The 14,650-nt window shown below is 36.0% G+C and overlaps 1 protein-coding gene across 4 annotated transcripts in view; it reads right to left on the minus strand.

Annotated features, from left to right (window-relative positions):
• Positions 1–14,650, minus strand: part of LOC124798460 (venom dipeptidyl peptidase 4-like) — a 539,163-nt gene that overhangs the window by 28,711 nt on the left and 495,802 nt on the right. For all 4 annotated transcript variants that reach the window (XM_047261885.1, XM_047261884.1, XM_047261886.1 and 1 more), the window contains 4 exons: positions 12,942–13,036; positions 12,731–12,854; positions 6,867–7,102; positions 2,593–2,818 (listed from right to left, as the gene is read on the minus strand). In XM_047261885.1, the coding sequence (XP_047117841.1) occupies positions 2,593–2,818; positions 6,867–7,102; positions 12,731–12,854; positions 12,942–13,036 (681 nt within the window). The remainder of the gene's footprint in view (positions 1–2,592; positions 2,819–6,866; positions 7,103–12,730; positions 12,855–12,941; positions 13,037–14,650) is intronic.

The following is a 14,650-nucleotide window of genomic DNA, read 5'->3' on the forward strand; positions in this document are numbered from 1 at the left end:
ATGTCCACACTTGGTTCAGTGCAAACTGGTTGACATGAAATACAAATAAAACAAATTATATGCAGTTTGGGAAAAATGTGTCAAAATGTAAATCTTGATCTGTTGTTGGGTGGCAAGGCCACAGACAGAGTGGCATCAACAAAATTGCTGGGGATTCATGTAGATGAAAATCTTAATTTTAATGATCATGTAATGAAACTTGTGCAGAACTTAACTCAGCTTGTTTTGCTCTTAGGTTTATTGCAAATGTTTGTACTGCAGAGGGTGTCAGGATGGCATATTTTGGCTATTTTCAGTCTCTTGCAACATACGGAATAATATTTTGGGGTTCCATCACTTGCTGTCTAAAACAAATCTTTCTGTTACAGAAGAGGGCTATCTGAATAATAGCACACAGTCATCCACAGACACAATGCAAACCTTTACTCAACAGGCTTAAAGTTCTAACAATACCTTCATTATATATATACAAATGTGTTTTATATGTTAGGGCCCACCTTGCAGATTTTCAGACAAATGCCAACTTGCATAACTACAATGCTCGAAATAGCACAGCACTCCATACTCAGCAAACAAAAAGAACACACACACAAAGGCGTGTGAGCCATATGGGTACAAAACTCCACAACATACTGCCAGCCAACATCAGAAAGTTAGAAGATGAAAACAGATTGAAGGTAGAATATAAAAAATTTCTACTTGAACAATGTTTTTACTCGGTAAATGATTATTTAGCCCAACAAATAATTCTGATAAAAAATCATAAATATGTATTTTATGAGTGGTTTCATTGAGTGTATTAGAAATTATTTTTTAAAGTTAAATAAATGGATGTATTTTCCAACAAGTTTATAGACAGTTTTCAATATAAGCTTTAGTCCACTGATTGAGACCACCAGTGACCAAAATGTTGAAGTAGTTGGCATCATGAAATGGTCACATACTTGGAAGAATTTGGGTGAAAATAACTTATTTTTTCAGCATTTTGTGGTTAGACGTACACTCCCAAAGTAGCCACTAATAAGAATATCTGTTTTACATAGCACAAATATAAATTCTATTTGTAATTTTGTTTGACGAATTGTTACTGCTATCACTACTAATATTGTTTGAGACTCAAAAAATTAAATATAGTGTAGAAGAAAACTTTGAATGGGCTGAAACAACAATTTTACAAAAAATGAAAATATGGCTTTTCTTTATTGACATTTCAATCATCCTCTTCCTAAATACATTCTAGCAGGGTGCCTTGGCTGTGCATCAAATAGGCAATGTTTTTTGTTGATATTACTGTGTATTAGCCACTGATGGATTTTACGGGTCTTATGGTTGTGGTCCAGGAAACTTTTTCATTCCTGAAATTTTGTCCAGAGTTGCGTTGGACATCTTCAGAGTTGCTCCTGGTTCCACTGGGTCTTACTGACTGACAGGTCGGACATCAGAGAGCAACATAAGTACTGTGAAAAAGGGGTATGACAGAAGTTTACATGTGATTGGCCAAGATAATCATTGTCAGAGATAAAACTAATCTATCAAGCTCTCATCTGTCAAAGATAAAACTTATGTAACAAATCTGTAGAGCTGTTGTCCATGTATTACTATGTTTCATGGGTTCTGGGAAGCACTCAGATCCATAAAGGATAAATGCCCTCCTCTGCTGGCAAGTGGAGTACATAAAATTCTATGCACTTGTGGTAAGGTCCACACTGGAACTATCAAGGAAAGCATGAATATACGGCTGAAGGAACAGAAAAGTCTTCACCAACTTGGGAAAGTAGAGAAATCAGCTGCTCTTCAGCAGGGAAATAATAAAGTGAAGTTTTCTGAAATCACAATTTTATCTTCAATGACATACTATTATCCATGGCTATACAGAGAAGCCATCAAAATATATAAACGTGAGGATAATTTTAACAGAAAGTAGAAGCCATGAAACTAGTGATACATGGATAGTAATTCTACAGAATTGATAGATAAATTTTATCTTTAACAGATGACAGTACAACAGTTAAGTTTTATCTTTGAGGAGAATTACCTCTGCCAGTCCTGAGTAAGCTTCTATGAAATGCATTTCCCACAATATTTACAATACATCCTCCAAAGTTCGACACATCAGTAGGCAAGACGTACTGGAACCAGGAGCACCTCTGAAGATGCCCAACACAGATCTGGACGAGACATCGGAGACGAAAAAGTTTCAAGGACCATGGCCATACAACTTGGAAAATTTGCCAGGAGCTAATCCAAATGACCATAAAAGCCTTGATTGTATGATCAGTACTGTGTATGTTGACAAAAATATATTTTAAAGTCATATTCATTTCTTTTATACATAAAAAAAGTGAAGACGCTGCTCAAATTATGAGCACATGGAAATACTGAAATGAAAACAGTAAAAAATAAGAATAATAAAGTGACATTATTTAACAATCACATAGATAGAATAGTTTAAGAGCTATTTAAAGACAGCAGATAGTGGATGAATATGTATAGTATATCATTAATTTGTATATGCCTGCTCCAGTTAGATCGTTTATTTTCAAGTAGATATTTCAAAAAGAATAATAATATTTCAAAGGCTCAGACACAAACCTTGCTGTAAATGCTAGCTTCTGGAATGTCAGGACCAGCACAATTTAACATGTAGTATGAATTTTTCTTGCTAAATGCTGCCTTGTTGTACAAGCATAATTCATTGCCATCTCTCGTTTTGGCATTGCATGATAAACACTTTGGCAGTTCTTTTGCTTCTGTGCTATCTGAGACACTGTACAGATGTGAAACTCCAGGATCTTCCTCTTGATTTGCCAGATAAAAGCTGCAAAAATGAATATAAAAGACTCCCTTTGAAACGTGAATTATTCTGTATTGCTAATACTGCAATTATTACTGTTTTAAGTACTTTCACATTAAATGTTAGATTTCCTAGTAAGATGTTGAACAACAGGCATCATTCTTTTATGTAACACAACTCCTAATAATATTTGAATTCAGTAATACTGCTTTATTTTTGTACTTATTGGTGTCTGAATTGAAGGAGTTGGTGAAAGACTTTTTGACAACTGCTTTCTTTGTGGTCCTTTTACCCTCTAGAAGATGATCCAGATAATTTAAAGACACTGACAGTTAGATGATATGTCGAAAATGTTGGGCATTCAGAATGTAACCAATGTGATTTTAAATTGCTATTGTTTGGCAGATAGTACTTTGTGTTGTTGTAAAACACTAAAATCTGTTTTTGTTTATCTAACTAGGCCTTAAAACTCATAATTTTTAATTATTCTCTCAGCAGCCTTCGAGAATATTGCCAGTAGTATATCTTCAGTCTCCCTTATATTCTTGGATAGGTACTCAGTTGTGGACATTTACAATGTGGCAGTAACTATTGTTTACTGTTAGCTTCTCATTATTTGGCAGTTATCTGCGCAAAAATGAAAAATTGAGAGAAACGCAGACTTTATGACATGTTATGTTTTCTTAAAAGAGCATAGGAGAGACTTGCTTGTCCAACTTCTTCATTTTTCCAAGTTATTTCAAATCCAAGAAACTGAAATGATTCACACTCATTGGCACTGAAGTGTAACTTACAATTTGATGATTATTGCGCTCCATCAGTATCCAAGTCAAGTCAGTGACAACAGATGTTTTTGCATTTCTACATCTACATATACAGGGTGTTACAAAAAGGTACGGCCAAACTTTCAGGAAACATTCCTCACACACAAAGAAAGAAAGTATGTTATGTGGACATGTGTCCGGAAACACTTACTTTCCATGTTAGAGCTTATTTTATTACTTCTATTCAAATCACATTAATCATGGAATGGAAACACACAGCAACAGAATGTACCAGTGTGACTTCAAACACTTTGTTACAGGAAATGTTCGAAATGTCCTCCGTTAGCGAGGATACATGCATCCACCCTCCATCGCATGGAATCCCTGATGCGCTGATGCAGCCCTGGAGAATGGCGTATTGTATCACAGCCGTCCACAATACGAGCACGAAGAGTCTCTACATTTGGTACCAGGGTTGCGTAGACAAGAGCTTTCAAATGCCCCCATAAATGAAAGTCAAGAGGGTTGAAGTCAGGAGAGCGTGGAGGCCATGGAATTGGTCCGCCTCTACCAATCCATCGGTCTCCGAATCTGTTGTTGAGAAGTGTACGAACACATCGACTGAAATGTGCAGGAGCTCCATCGTGCGTGAACCACATGTTGTGTCGTACTTGTAAAGGCACATGTTCTAGCAGCACAGGTAGAGTATCCCGTATGAAACCATGATAACGTGCTCCATTGAGGGTAGGTGGACGAAACTAAAATGATCTATAACATGGAAATTAAGCATTTCCGGACACATGTCCACATAACATCTTTTCTTTATTTGTGTGTGAGGAATGTTTCCTGAAAGTTTGGGTGTACCTTTTTGTAACACCCTGTCTATCTGTGCTCCACAAGCCAGAGGGGTAAATGGTGTAACTGAATAAATTTTTCCCCCCGTCCTTATCCATTTGCAACTGGTGTGCAGGAAGAAATATCATTGGTACCTCATGTCTGTATTAATCTAATTTTGGCCTCAGGGTCATTACATGAGCCAGAGGACAATATAGGTTTTTTTTACTTGTTCTGGAATGTGGGCCCTTAGAATTTAACACAACACACAGTGAGTGCCTTTCTTGTAGTTTATCCACTGGAGTTTGTTGAATGTACCTTTGATACTCTTGCACAGATTACTCAAACCAACCTGAAGTTCACAGGTCATCTTGAGTCTTCTCTATCTCTTTTGCTAATCTTACTTGATAAAGCTCCTACATTTATGAATGATTGATGAAAAATACTGAAGAATTAGCTGAATGAGGATTTTGCAACTTTGTTTCAGGGGAGTACCCAGCAAAGAGCAGGGGAAGTGCTCCTCCTCCCTCCCACCTCCCTCAAAGAAATTATTGTCTTTGAAAAGGAAGGATGGAAGATTAGGATTCAGTGCTTGCAATTATGCAATTAGAGATATAGGGGTCTATCAACGATGAGTTTTCCTCACTTTTACTATCTTCTATGTCAGGAACCTTCCTCACATGTGTTATACAATGTTTCTGAGTTTAAACCATAAATCATCCAGTAACTACTACTCAGAGCTGCTATTTTTCTGTGTAATTCTCAGGAGATTTTCAGTTACTTTGTTTTTGCACTTCTTAAGCATAAATACCTTCCTCCTGTTCTTAAATTTTTATTAAATACTAATAATGAATGACGCCATAATACTCTCGTGGTGAGCCACTGAATTGAAGAGTTCAGGTACGTTTGTTGCCAGAAAGTCTCCACTGTTCCTGTGTGCAGCAACTACATTGGCTTAAAGTTTAAATTTACAAAGAAAAAGTAGACAACTCAATTTTATGCTTACTTTCTGATATATAACACAATAGCTTAGCTAGTTACTTGTGCTTGTGCTGGGAAATCAGCTAAGTTTCACTCATGATGGAAAGGAAAAGTTCCCTTAAAATCTTATTTCACTGCTCTACTGATTCTTTCAATATAGCACTATATGAAATCGTTTTCTTTGGCAGATATTGTTAGATGCACATGGTTTGTTTGAGTTTTCTATCACTGCACTTTTAACCATATCTCTTTTTTCAGTACTAATCAGACATTTATATTGATGAACTGGCCTGTAATAATTTTTGTTTTATTTACTCTTACTCTTTTTCATTACATTTCTGATCTTGTGTTCTAGGTGACACGAATTATTTACATCTACACATACATCCATAGTCTGCAAATCATGTGAACTGCATAGCAGAGCTACTTCCCATTGTATCAGTTATTAGGATTTCTTCCTGCCTCATTCACATATGGAATGTGGGAAGAATAGTTTCAACCCCTATGTGCATGCTGCAATTAGTCTAACCTTATAGTGTATTCCTAGATTCATCATATAAACCTGGTTCTTGAAACTTTGTAAGTAGGCTTCCTTGGGATAGTTTGCATTTAACTTCGACTGTTTGCCAGTTCTTTTTCTTCAGCACCTTTGTGACACTCCCCTGTAAGTCAAACACACCTGTGATCATTCATGCTGCCCTTCTTCCTCTATGAACCAATGGATCAAAGCATGCCACCCGATTTACCTATGTCTGAACCTATGTGATCATTCCATTTCATATCCCTACAAATTGTTACACCAAGGTATTTCTATGAGTTGACTGATTCCGTTTGAGACTCACTGATAGTGTAATCATAAAATAATTTTTTTTCATTTTGTAAAATGCACAATTTTATAATTTGAACATTAAAAGCAATTTACTAGTCCCTGCACCAAACTGAAATGTAGTCAGAGTCCAACTAAATATTTGTGCAACTTTCTTCAGACAGTACTTTATTGTAGATAACTGCATCATCTGCAAAAGTCTGAGGTTATTGTTAATATTGGATATTGACACCAATTAATCCTTTGGGAGATTAGAAAATTGGCTCTGATGAATTAAATTCATGTAGACTCTGATTCCAGGAACACAGGTTATTCAGTTATTAATTTATTCAGTGATATATGTACAAAACAGACCTAAGATGAAAAAACAACAAATTGCTATACAAGGTGTCAGCAAAGAAAATGACATACTTGTTTCCAACAATTAATTTTGTCTGTAAGGTCATTAATACATAACTTTGTGTGTGTTTGTTGGTGTGTGTGTGTGTGTGTGTGAGAGAGAATGAATGAGATAGCTGTATAGAGTCACGACTCCACTTGTCAGGTGGTGGAGGAATTAATAATTTATATCATCAATGAACCATTCTGTATTTCACTGCTATTTAGCTATTTTGCCTGACACAATATGATGACTTGTATCAAATAATGTAAATGATAAAAATCTTACATGGTTCTTGTTGTTGTGTCCCAAGCCAGAATTTCCGTTACCACAAATTTTCCTGTAGTTAGAGCTGTCATTTTAGGAGGAACAAAATTTCTGTCTACTAAAGTTATGTGGCGAAAGGCACCATTTTTCTCATCTTCCTCTTGTGGCAATATTATAATCATTTTATCACCATTATCAGAAAATTTAGGTGGCACAAAAAGGTCTATCCATCCTTTAGGTTCTTTCATTTCTAATACCTGAAACAAAGAAAACATGGTGTTATTAATATGTATAACGCAATATAACTTCATTGTTCCATCACAGCAGCAGTTCAGATGAAGTGAGAATGAATGAATGACTGTACTACTAAACGTAAAATATTGTAAAGAAAGATGAAGTAGTACAGAACACATGTACAAAATTTGGAAAGAGATCGTAACTTTCGAATTTACAGATTTTTATTATTCAAAAACAGAAGACAATTATATGTACAGATAAATCAATTCATGACTTTACTCACCAAATAGAACTGAGGAATTTTTAGGTATGGGTCAAATATTCACCTGTTTGCTTACAGTGTGTAAAGTGGGTAAATGTCAAGAATAAAAAAATATGAAGATCCAAGATTCAGTCCTTTGACAGTCTTAGGGTTCTTTAATTTACTTATTGCTTATTTCAACTCTGCTAATGCTTTGTATGTATGAAAAATTTTAGGTTGCACCATGGTTCAAATTCCACATGTATGGTCCGCATGTAACAAGCTGGATAAGGCAGTTGGAAGAGCAGAAGAAGGCAAAAGCAAACTGTATCCAATAGAACAATACCTAGCAAGGCACTGTGGTATTAAAATTCAGTCTGAGTTGAAGGAAGCTTTAGCTTAATTGTGACTCAAAACGTAGAGGAGATGTTTAGACGCAGAGGGCACAAAAAAGAGACTGCTAAACATGTGAGCTCTTTGCCAAAACGCCTTCGTCCACTGCAGTCTCTCTCTCTCTCTCTCTCTCTCACACACACACACACACACTCTTATACACACATGACCACCATCTCTGGCCAACACCTCAGTAAAAAAAAAGTATAGAGAGGCCTAGGCATGGATACAGTAAGAAGGTTGGTTCAAATGCACATGATCTGAGTACATATGCAGAGACAAAGAGGCTTACAGGCTAGACTAGCATGGAACAAGTTAGTCTTCAGTCTGAGGATCACAACAACAACAACAACAACATGAGACAAATATACAGTAGTAAAAAGGAGAAACAAATGAACTTAAAAAGACAAAAACCAAAGAAATACAACAGAAATCACAAAACATGGAAGAGAGAAGTGTAGAAAAAGGATTTATGCAAGTTGAAGCCAGATGGACATGGGAACCAGATACATGCTGTACATAAGATTATTATCTGAAAAGTTCTGCGAGACTGGTGCTACTAGGAAGGATCAAAATTTCCGACATGATGTAGCAAAACTGAGATGTAGCTCTACAGCTTATTATCTGCAACTGTATGTGCATTAACACTAAAGATTATCTATCTCTAGGAGGATACTCTTTTTAAGTTTTTGGAAATGAAGACTAGATGGTACTAGTGTGACATGACACTGCCATTGTTTTAAAATTTCTAATAGTTAAAACAACTGTAGCTCAGAAAGAAGCCACGTTGTTTGCTTTCAGTGAGAATTTAAAGAAACAGTGTTACGAAAAAATTGAATTTCAGCTAAAGGTTTTCATTGGATAATTGTTTATGATATTCATACAGGTTTACCTCAACAACAAATTGCTTTTGTTAATTAATCATCTTCAGAAAATATTATTTACAATTGGCTTGCAGAATTTTTTTGTGGTCATGAGTGTGGCAATGATGAATTTTGTGAAGACCAACCAGATCAATTTTTATTCAAAATAGAAACACGGGCACTCGGGCACTGAAGAGGATGTGTATGGGACTTGCTACGAGATAAAACATCCTTAGGCATATCGAAGCTACAGTCCATTCAATTTTGAATGAAAATTTAGCTGTGAAAAAGATCTGTTCCTAACAGATTCTACACAATTTGATGAAAGCATAAAAGACAGGCTCAAGTCAGTTGACGAACAAAGTTCTCAAAAAATTTGAACAAGGAAATGCAATACAACGTTATAACTGGAGACAAATATTTGATTTATTCTTATGAGGCAGAAACTAAACTGCAATGACTTTTGGGGTGCTCTGTGATAAACTGAAACCAACAAAAAGGGTTCATTGAGAAAGCTTCTTGTTTGTTTGTTTACACTAGCATGTCACAACTATTGTTTTAGAGGATCAAAGAACAGTTAATGCTGAATGGGGCACAACTATTTGTCTGCCAAAAAGCATCAATGAAACCCAGAAAAATGGGTGAAAATGTTGCTCAGTTCTTCTTTATAATGATACCAACTGTCAAACAACATGTCAAACAATTTATTATTTGGAGGAGGGAAATATTAATTAAATGTCACATTGCCCATATTCATGTGATTTACTGCCTAAAAACATAATTTGGTTCCATCAAACCAGACATGAGTGGACACTAATTTTCATTACATAAGCTATTGAATCCTTCTAAAACTATATTTTTAAGATACCAACATCAGAGTGGAAAAAATTTAACCAAGATTTGTTCAAATGCATGCAAAAGTGTTTAAATTTAAAGGTGAATATTTTCAGAAAGGATGTAATGATTTGTACCAAAATAATACATAAAAACTTAAAATGTGCCCTTCTATCCACCATTCATCTTTACCAAGAGCTTAATGATTGTCATGCCAACACACAAATATAAACAATGGTTGTAATTAGTTAGTATACTTTTTGATGTAATAAGGTTGGAGCAAGCAATAGGAGAGTGCATAACACAAGCATTGCTGAGGGAAATGTCATAATCACAACCATTAAATTCTGAGAGGGTTGGGTTGGGTTGTTGTGTGGGAGGCAACAAGACAGTGAGGTCATCGGCTTCATCAGATTAGGGAAGGACGGGGAAGGAAGTTGGCCATGCCCTTTCAAAGGAACCATCCTGGCATTTGCCTGGAGTGATTTAGGGAAATCACAGAAGACCTAAATCAGGACGGCTGGATGCGGGATTGAACTGTCGTCCTTCCGAATGCGAATGTGCTAACCACTGCGCCACCTCGCTCGGTGAAATTCTGAGAAAATAGACTGAGGAGGTGTGGGACTTGGCTAAAATGTCAAACATGATAGGAGGGTTTGGCAAACTCTGTGGGTTAGTTGGGGAGAATAGTATACATGGTGAACTTAATCTTCAAACACAATTTTGAGATTGTGAGCTCGACTGATGCAGTTCAGAGCAAGATAGATTTTTTTATGCTTATGGAACAATTAGAGTGGCTACTTTTTTATGTGAACTGACTTACTGTAGGCAGTGAATCATAATCCATATAGAAGTATTACCACAGATGTGTAGGATATAAGGCAAGGAATATTTCATGTGGAATTTGTGACAAAAGGTAACACGTCTATTGATGTACAGAAACGGTCTTCAGCTAGATGGAAGCTAACTCAAAAGAAGGTGGTATGGGCTCCAGGAAAGACAAAATAAATCTTATTTATGAAAATTAATTAAGTTGTTGTAAGAAATATGAGAATTCAGGTTCGTCATGAATCCTCAAGATGTATTTGTACAAGGAGTAGGAAAGGAGTTGGACTCCTGAACTTCAAAAAAACCACCTGCAAGTTGCCAACAGGATATACATGAACACTCTGTATGCCTAACACAGAACTCTACATAAACGAGTAGTACTGCAACAAAGATCTTTGAGAAGCTTTTTTACAATGGCCTGCTACAGTTTATTAACAAAAACTCTTTGCTGTCAAATCATCAGCATGGTTTTAAGGCAATCAAGATCCACAACCACAGCAGTCTACGAATTACTGCATGCAATCCTAAAAGCTATAGGTGAAAAAGAAATGGCTACTGGAATCTTCTTTAACCTATCCAAAGCATTTGATATTACAGATCACTCTATTCTATTATATAAATTGGAAAGAAAGGAAATTAGAGGTATTCCAAATGAGTGGCTTAGGTCATATCTTACTAACCAACAACCAAAAGTTGTTCTTAAACTGGATAAAATCCCTGGAAATGTTACAAGAACAACAACATTCACATCAGAAAAAGCTACAGTCAAATATGGTTGTGACAAGGGTTGACTTTAGGTCCATTCCTCTTTTGTTTCTATATAGATGACCTGAATGAAACTGTCCATGCCAAACAGAAAACTTTATTTGCTGATGTCACCTGTATTTTGATTACAGGATTAAACCAAAAACACCTTCAAACATCTATACATACATCATTGCTGGAGCTAACACACTGGTTTGAAAAAAATAAACTTATCATAATCACCAAAAAAATGGCAGCCATGAACTTTTCATTTATCCCACCCTAAGCAACAAGATGACCACTCACTGAAAATGAATAGTGAAAGTTTAAAATTGGTTGATGATGTGAAATTCCTAGGAATAAATCTGCAGAGTGACCTAAAATGGAACACAAATGTTAAAGTTCTTACAGCTAAACTGTCATCAGTCTGTTACATAGTATGGATACTTAACTCAAGCTGTAACAGAGAAACAGTAACACAAGAATATCACACACACTTCCAGTCAGCATTTAGGTATAGAACAATATTCTGGGAGAATGCACCTCGTAGTCAAGCCGTATTCAAAGCCCAAAAACAAGCTATCAGAATCATATGCAATATAAAGAAACAATATTCATGTCACCCTCTTTTCCCAACATGGAAGATACTGAACACTCCATGCCTGTACTTATTTGAAATGATAGTTTTTACAAGAGAATATTTAGGAATTTTCAATGCATATTAGCAAAACAGCTCTGTGCACAGTCATGGAACAAGAAATGCCAATAACATCCATGTCTCCTACACCAGGACGTCAACCTATCAGAAAAGTGCTCTTCGTGGAGGTATGTAATTGTATAATCATGTTTGTAACAACATCAAATTATGAAAGGAAGAAAGCTTGTTTTTTTCAAAAAGACCTTTTTTTTTTTCAAAAAGACCTTAAGTCATTTCTGATGGATTGCAGTTTTTACTCTGTAAATTAATTCTTCAGCAATTGAATTGAAACCTTATAATGTAAAATCATCAAACGTAATGTAGCAATCATGTGTATGATAATAACATAGCATAGTCATTTTATTTTATATCAGACTTGTGATAAAAGACTTGTGGAAAAGTAAAAAAATTGTGTTTATATCAGACTTGTCACTTACACACACACACACACACACACACACACACACACACACACACACACACACAAATAACAGTTTTTCACCCAACAGTTTATTGCAGTTCCCATATTATGCAGAAATTATTTAGTTTTATTTAGCTTTCAGAGTTTTCCTTTTTTTCTTTTCTTTCTTCTACTACTGACATTCAGTTACTTCCCTCAGTGAGAATTTCTGTCCTTTTTTATTCTTTTTATGTACCTTCTTTTTTCTTCTCCCTCCAAGAAATGAAGAGTTATTTGAATTAAGTTCACTGTATACCAATTCATCTTATACCTTTCAAGCATAGCTTGAATGACTATCTTTACTTTACTGTACCCTATGTCTCCTGTTTTTAAAATCTCTATTTCCCTCAATGCAGACAATTTTATACTTATTATTTAATTGCACATTTTTGACCTCACTTTTATTTTATGTGCCAAATGCAACTCTTTTTCCCATCTCTCTTGCCAACCTCTGTAGTAGATTAAATTTTAATGAGGGAGGAGGAAAAATGTAGAGTAACACAGCAACTTCATGAAAATATGTTAAAAATTTGATGTTCACAACAAAAGATTTATATAATGCTCTAAATATTATTGGTGCCAGCTTACATTTTTACAAGAGAAGTCCACTGTGCTGCATACAACTATTGCTGCTTCATTTTGCACCCTGTTCATCCAAACAGCAGACACCTCATTACTGTTAGCCCAGGACACAGCTGTTAATATTGGTTCACTGTTTCAAAGAGAAAGAAAAAAATAGTTTATCAAAAGATATTGTTTGTTTTATCATGACATTCATGTACATCATTTCCTGTTTTACCTGTTTGCCAATTCTTTTGGTGGAGGTATATCAAAAGCACTGAAGCCATCTAGTTGTACAACAGTCAATGATACAGTTGGATTTGGCGTTCCAGGCTGGAAGAGGTAAAACAAATACAATGAGAATGACTGATTTTTATATTATTTAGTAAATACAGAACACATGCAACATGAGTTTTATGCTATGGGGGCTTGAATGTTCTGTTTCTTCATTAAACAGTGTTTTCTATATGGAAACTTTACATGCTATGGATTGCAATAATGTTCCAGCTCATTATTTTTTCAAAAAATGAAATGAGGTCACTTGGACCTTTGCAGGAGTGTCAAATAAATAATCTGAGGATTTCACAGTCTTAGTCATATTTTGGTTCATTTGAACAGATAACTGGTTTTTATCTTAGAGTTTTCATCAGATCTTAAAAAGAACAATAATTCACCTGATGTGTACTCATAGATGGATGACATTTACATCTATTGCCATGTGCATCACTGTCCTTTTTAAAAGATAGAAGTAAAGTCAAAACCAGTTATCTGTTTAAAAAATAAAAGTATAACAAAGACTTAATTCTTCAGTTTATTCAATTTCTGAAATTTTTGTTAGTTTTCAGTGGGCATCCATGTTTCAAAGACGTAATTCTTCTGCTTATTAGAACATTCGAATATTCTCAGAATGCAAAAAGTCAATCAGTTAACAAATAATCATTAAGATTGAGGGTTATTTTAAATACTGAATGAAACTGGTAGGAGAATATTTATTGGTATAGTTCGATTCTGCTTCCTCATCTAACTTTTCCCAGTGCTTACAAGTTTGAACTGTTGCAACACGATACTATGCTGTTTCTAACACTCATTATATAAAATTCTGGTACCATGCACCGCGGAATTTGAATCCACGCCAGACGTCGTGGACATCGAAGACCCATAGAGGTCTCTGCACCATCGCGCCGTAAGCTGTGGCGGCGTGCGCCTCCTGGCCCGCTTTTAGTGTGAGGGCGCCACAGTGAAACACGCGGTCCCAGCAGCCAATAGCGGCACCCCCGATAGCATACTTAAGCGCCTGCTTCATGCTCAGCCAGCAGTCTAACATTGTGTTGCGTCTCAGTGTATATAGTCTCAGACAGCGTATTGAGTTCGTGTTTCTATTCCAGCGGGTGTGGTTGTCTCAATTTGGTTCGTTACTCTGTTGTCTGTTCTTGTTGTGTCATAAGCTCCTCCGTTGGTCGTGTCTGTCCACTCCCATTGTGTTGTTGTTCGTGGGCCGCTCCGCAGGTCCCGCGCGTTTCTGTCACTACTACCCCGCGACCGTTCTGATCACCGTTACAACAAAAATGATGACAAAAATTGTTGCAACATCTGTGTATCTATGAAGAGATATTCAAGGCAGCAGGGAGGGAAAGAATAAGACTTACAGCTTTACTGTGAAACAAAAACAAAGTAATAACCAAAATAATGGCAATCCATTTGAAAGGGCACATTTTTGAAATTAAAATCTGGTGCAGGGTAGCTGTACAATGCTCAACTCATCCTTGATAATGATGGAAGGCATAGTAGCTATCCAAAACATGACTGACCAACCTCCTTGCTGACCTCATAGGACTCCATACATGAGATGTTTATTGGCCCTGACTGCTTTCATTCTCTTGTACAATGCACATTGAGCTTTGCACAAATTGTGCACACATTGGTGAAGACAGAATGATGATACTGAGC

The sequence above is a fragment of the Schistocerca piceifrons genome, chromosome 5 (genome assembly GCF_021461385.2).
Source record: "Schistocerca piceifrons isolate TAMUIC-IGC-003096 chromosome 5, iqSchPice1.1, whole genome shotgun sequence".
Taxonomy (NCBI): Eukaryota; Metazoa; Arthropoda; class Insecta; order Orthoptera; family Acrididae; genus Schistocerca; species Schistocerca piceifrons.